This window comes from Passer montanus, unplaced genomic scaffold (assembly GCF_014805655.1).
Source record: "Passer montanus isolate IOZ18808 unplaced genomic scaffold, ASM1480565v1 scaffold161, whole genome shotgun sequence".
Lineage (NCBI taxonomy): Eukaryota > Metazoa > Chordata > Aves > Passeriformes > Passeridae > Passer > Passer montanus.
Window position 1 is genome coordinate 771,828 of NW_024363272.1, and position 5,677 is coordinate 777,504.

Sequence of the window (5,677 nt, forward strand, 5' to 3'; positions counted from 1 at the left end):
CCCCCAGCCTCACAGACCACTCCCCTCCCGACACTCTCAGACCACCCTGACCATCACAGACCCCCCCTGACCCTCGCAGACCCCCCAACCTCATAGACCCCAGACGCCCTCACAGAGCCCCGACCCTCACAGACCCCCTCTGACCCTCACAGACCCCCGACCCTCAAAAAGCCTCCTGGCCTTCACAGACCCTCAGCCCCTCACAGACCCCTCCCAGCCTCAGAGACCCCCACAAACCGCCCCGACCCGCCAAGCTGAACCCCCTCCCCAGCCCCCTCCAGCGCCCCCAAATCACACACACAGCGCTGAACCGATTCCCCTCAGGACCATTTAATCGCCGGTAAGGGCACACAGCCCGGGCCTGCTCTGCTCCGGGGCTGCTCCATCCCTCAGGGTCGGAGCCCCCAGCCCGGGCCTGCCCTGCTCGGGCACTGCTCCCGCTCCGTCCCTCGGGGTCAGAGCCCCCGGCCCGGGGGCTGCTCCCGCTCCATCCCTCAGGGTCGGAGCCCCCGGCCCGGGCCTGCCCTGCTCCGGGGCTGCTCCATCCCTCGGGGTCAGAGCCCCCGGCCTGGGCCTGCCCTGCTCCAGGGCCGCTCCTGCTCCATCCCTCAGGGTCGGAGCCCCCAGCCCAGGCCTGCCCTGCTCCGGGGCCGCTCCCGCTCCGTCCCTCAGGGTCGGAGCCCTCAGCTCGGGCCTGCCCTGCTCGGGCACCGCTCCCGCTCCATCCCTCAGGGTCGGAGCCCCCAGCCCAGGCCTGCCCTGCTCCGGGGCCGCTCCCGCTCCGTCCCTCAGGGTCGGAGCCCCCAGCCCGGGGCCCGCTCCCGCTCCGTCCCTCGGGGTCAGAGCCCCCAGCCCGGGCCTGCCCTGCTCGGGCACCGCCCCAGGCCTGCCCTGCTCCGGGGCCGCCCGCTCCCGCTCCGTCCCTCGGGGTCAGAGCCCTCCCGCTCCGTCCCTCAGGGTCGGAGCCCCCAGCCCGGGGCCCGCTCCCGCTCCGTCCCGCGGGGTCACCGCGTAGATCTCGATGTCCCGCTCGGGCTCCCGCCGCAGCAGCCGCACGGTGAAGAACGGCGGCAGCAGCTGGCGGAAGAAGCGGGCGGCTCCGGCCTCGCCGCCGCGCAGGCGGGCGCTCAGCAGCGCCTGGGCCGGCGGCACCAGCAGGTGCCGGAGCGTGCCCAGCAGCGGGGCGAAGGCGCGGGGGTCGTAGACGATGTCGGAGCCCAGGACGAGGTGGAATTTGGGCGGGAAGCGGCGCTGGTCGCGCCCCCAGCGCAGCGCCCGCACCCGCGGCCCCGGCGCGGCCCCGGCGGGGAAGTTGCGCCGCGCGTTCTCCCGCAGCTGCGGCAGCGCCGCGGGACGGTCCGTGAGTGTCACCTCGGCCCCTGCGGGCAGCGCGGCCGTCACGGGGGTACAGCCCCCCGGTGAGCCACCCGGAGCCAAATTAAGCTCTGGGACTTAATATGGGGGTCACGCCCTGGGACCCCACCCCAAAATCACAGTATAGCCCCCGAGCCAGAGTGAGGAACAGCCCCTGGACCCCCACCCCAAAATCACAGTAAAAACCCCTGAGTTAGAGTGAGGAACACTCTCTCTGATGCTCCCACCCACCCCAAAATCTCTGTAAACCCCCCACCCCCGCCCATCCCATAAAACCCTGAGTCACAGTGAGGAAAACTCCCTTAGACACCCAACCCAAAGTCACAGTAAAAACCCCTGAGCCACAGTGAGGAACACCTCTGGGACCCCCACCCCAAGATCCCAGTAAAGCCCCCCGAGCCAGAATGAGGAACACGCCCTCACACCCCCAAGCCACAGTGAGGAACACCCCCTGGGACCGTCCCCACCCCAAAATCCCAGTAAACTCCCCGAGTCAGAGTGAGGAACACCCCGTGGGACCCCCCACCCCAAAATCCCAGTAAAACCTCACCCACATGCCATAAAACCCCGAGCCACAATGAAGAATGCCCCTGGGACCCTCACCCCAAAATCCCAGTAAAGCCCCCCAGGCCAGAATGAGGAACACGCCCTCACACCCCCACCCCAAAATCCCAGTAAACCCCTCCACATCCCAAAAATCCCTGAGCCAGAGTGAGGAACACCTCTGGGACCCCCCCACCCCAAAATCCCAGTAAACCCCCTGAGCCACAGTGAGGAACACCCACCCGTGCCCCCCCCAGACCCCAATAAACCCCAGGGCTGCTCACAGCACTTTCCAGTTCTGTACTGGGCAGGGAAACTGGGATCCCCCTACGCACGGGTGTCCCCCCGCGCCCCCCGGTGCCCCCGTACCCAGCATGGCAGCGAAGATGCCCACGATGCCGGTCCCGGCGCCCAGCTCCAGCACCCGCCGCCCCGCCAGCTCCAGCTTCTGCTCGCCCAGGAACCGGCACAGGGACAGGGCCTGGGGGGGGACACAGAGGGGACACTGGGGCTGGGGGACCCCCGTTCATGGACGCCCTCCCCCCAGCCTCGGGGCACCCTCCAAGCTCAGGGCCCCCCAGCGCTTCTTCTTGTGTCCCCAGGGTCCCCCCCGGTCCTCCCGCGGCCACCGTGGTGTCCCCCGGAGCGCCCACCGTGCCCAGGACACCTCACCCCCGGTGTTCCCCGTTCTCTCGAGGTTCCCCACCCGCCAATCACGGTGCCCACCGCGATGTCACCCCCCCGGTACTCCCGTTCTCTCGGCGTCCCCCACCGCCCATCCCTCCTGCCACCCCCGGGATGTCGCGTGTGTCCCTCCGGGATCACTCCCCGTACCCCCGCGATGCCACCTCCCCCCTGCCGGTGTCCCCGACAGCCCCGTACCCTCGGGATCCGCCGGCTGTCCCCATCACCCGGTGTGCCCCGGGCTGTCACCCGCAGCCCCGGCGGCGAGCCCGGGGCTTGCCCCGCGCGCCCCCGGTGCCGCTCACCGCCTCCCAGACGGCCCCGGCGGGCCCGAGCCGCGGCCCGTGGTGCTCCGCGATGTGCAGGACGCGCCCGCACAGCCGGAACCGGCGCCGCTCCGGGAACAGCTCGGCGAACAGCTCGGGGTCGCGGGGGAACACGGCCCGCAGCGCCTCTTCCTCTTCCTCTTCCTCTTCCTCTTCCTCTTCCTCTTCCTCTTCCTCTTCCTCTTCCTCTTCCTCTTCCTCTTCCCCGTTATCTTCCTCCTCTTCCCCGCTATCCTCCTCCTCCTCCCGCTCCCCCCCGGTTCCCACGTGGCACCCGGGCGCCGCCATCGTGGAAGGGGCGGGGCCGGGACGAGCCCCCCGAACCTGATTGGCTGATCCTGGTTGAGCCACGCCCCCTCCGCAGGTAACGGGGCTCCGCCCACGGAGCGCGCTCGGTCCCGGCCCGCGGTCCCGGGGGGGGTCCGGTGTCCCCCAGGGTCCCCCTCCCCATCCCGGTGTCCCCCGATATCTCCCGGTGTCCCTCGATGTCCCCCAGTTTCCCCCAATGTCCCCCGGTGTCCCTCAAACTCCCCCAATGTCCCCTTCCCCATCCCGGTGTCCCCCGCTGTTCCCCAGTTTCCCCCAATGTCCCCCGGTGTCCCTCAAACTCCCCCAATGTCCCCTTCCCCATCCCGGTGTCCCCCGCTGTTCCCCAGTTTCCCCCAATGTCCCCCGGTGTCCCCTGCCCCACCCCTGTGTCCCCTCCTCTATCCCGTGTCCCTGCTGTCCCTTGACCTGTCCCTTCCCCATCCCGGTGTCCCCTCCCGTCCCTTGGTGTCCCCTGCCGTGTCACCCTGTCCCCTCCTCCACCCCGACGTCCCGCGGTGTCCCCAGTGTCGCCTGCCCCATGCCGGTGCCAGGGGTGGGTCCTAATGTCCCCTGCTCCATGCCTGGTGTCCCCAAGCCGGTCCCCAGCGTTCCCCCCGTGTCCCCTTTCTGCTCACAGGCACAGCGGAGCCCGGTCCCGGTGTCCCCTGTGTCCCCATCCCGGTGTCCCCTGTCCCATCCCGGTGTCCCCTGTCCTATCTTGGTGTCCCCTGTGTCCCCATCCTGGTCACCCCTGCCCCATCCTGGTGTCCCATCCCACTGTCCCCTCCTCCCATGTTGGCTGCCCTGTCCCCGATGTCCCCAGGCCATCCCTGGTCACCCCCCGTCCCAGACCCTGTCCTGCCCCACCCTTGGTGTCCCCTGTGTCCCCATCCCTGTCCCCAGTGTCACGCCAGCCGTCCCTCCAGGGGTTCTTCCCAATGCCACCAGCTGTCCCCATCCCAGTGCCACCAGTGCCACCAGTGCCACCGGTGTCACCACAGCCCTGGGGCCCTGATGTCCCTGATGCCACTGTCCTCAATTCTTGCTGTCCATGTCCCTGTCCCACCCGTGTCCCTGTCCCACCCATGTCCCTGTCACACTCGTGTCCCTCCTGCTCGTGTCCCTGTCCCAGCCGTGTCCCCAATTCCCCTGTCCCTGTCCCATCAGTGTCCCTGCTGTCTGTGTCCCTGTCCCACCCGTGTCCCTGTCCCCCTGCTGTCCCTGCCCCTGCCATTCCCCGGTCCCGGTGTCCCCAGCCCTGGTGGCCTTGCCCATGGTGTACCTGTCCCTGTGTCCCTCATCCTGATGTCCCTGGTGCCACCTCCCCGTCCTTGCTGTCCCCGTGTCCCTCTGTCCCTGCCCAGGGTGACACGACGCCAGACACCGCCCCCCAAGCCGGTCCCCAGCGTTCCCCCCGTGTCCCCTTTCTGCTCACAGGGTGTCCCCTGTCCTATCTTGGTGTCCCCTGTGTCCCCATCCCGGTGTCCCCTGTGTCCCCATCCCGGTGTCCCCTGTGTCCCCATCCACTCCAGCCGTCCCTCCAGGGGTTCTTCCCAATGCCACCAGCTGTCCCCGTCCCAGTGCCACCAGTGCCACCAGTGCCACCGGTGTCACCACAGCCCTGGGGCCCTGATGTCCCTGATGCCACTGTCCTCAATTCTTGCTGTCCATGTCCCTGTCCCACCCGTGTCCCTGTCCCACCCATGTCCCTGTCACACTCGTGTCCCTCCTGCTCGTGTCCCTGTCCCAGCCGTGTCCCCAATTCCCCTGTCCCTGTCCCATCAGTGTCCCTGCTGTCTGTGTCCCTGTCCCACCCGTGTCCCTGTCCCCCTGCTGTCCCTGCCCCTGCCATTCCCCGGTCCCGGTGTCCCCAGCCCTGGTGGCCTTGCCCATGGTGTACCTGTCCCCATGTCCCTCATCCTGATGTCCCTGGTGCCACCTCCCCGTCCTTGCTGTCCCCGTGTCCCTCTGTCCCTGCCCAGGGTGACACGACGCCAGACACCGCCCCCGTGCCACCCCTCGCAGTGTCACCCTCCGATGCCATCTCCCCCTCGTGCCCTCGCAGTGCCACCGTGCCGGTGTCACAGCCCCGTCCCCGGTGCCACCGTGCCGGTGTCACAGACCTGTTCCCGGTGCCACCGTACGACTGTCACAGACCTGTTCCCGGTGCCACCGCGCGGGTGTCACAAACTTGTCGCCGGTGCCACCGTGCGGGATGTCACGGACCCGTCCCCGGTGCCGCCGCGCGGTGCCCCGAGCCCGGCACTGCCCCCGGTGCCCCGGGCTCGCGGTCCCCGGGGGGGTGAGGGGGTGACCCCGGGGGTAATGAACAACCCGCCCCGACCCCCCGTGTCCCCCCGGGACCCCCCCGGGACCCCCCGCGCAGCCGCGTCACCGCCTGCGTCACCGGGTTAATGTGACCGGGGGACACCGGGGGGGCA

At 69.6% G+C, this 5,677-nt stretch overlaps 1 protein-coding gene across 1 annotated transcript; it reads right to left on the bottom strand.

The window, feature by feature from the left end:
* Nucleotides 1-930: 930 nt before the first annotated feature.
* Nucleotides 931-3,285, bottom strand: EEF1AKMT3 (EEF1A lysine methyltransferase 3). The gene is made up of 3 exons (XM_039703229.1): nt 2,907-3,285; nt 2,287-2,398; nt 931-1,379 (listed from the first exon to the last, which is right to left on the bottom strand). Exons 1-3 carry the CDS (start codon nt 3,213-3,215, stop codon nt 931-933), a joined length of 870 nt encoding a protein of 289 aa, XP_039559163.1. The 5' UTR covers nt 3,216-3,285.
* Nucleotides 3,286-5,677: the final 2,392 nt, after the last annotated feature.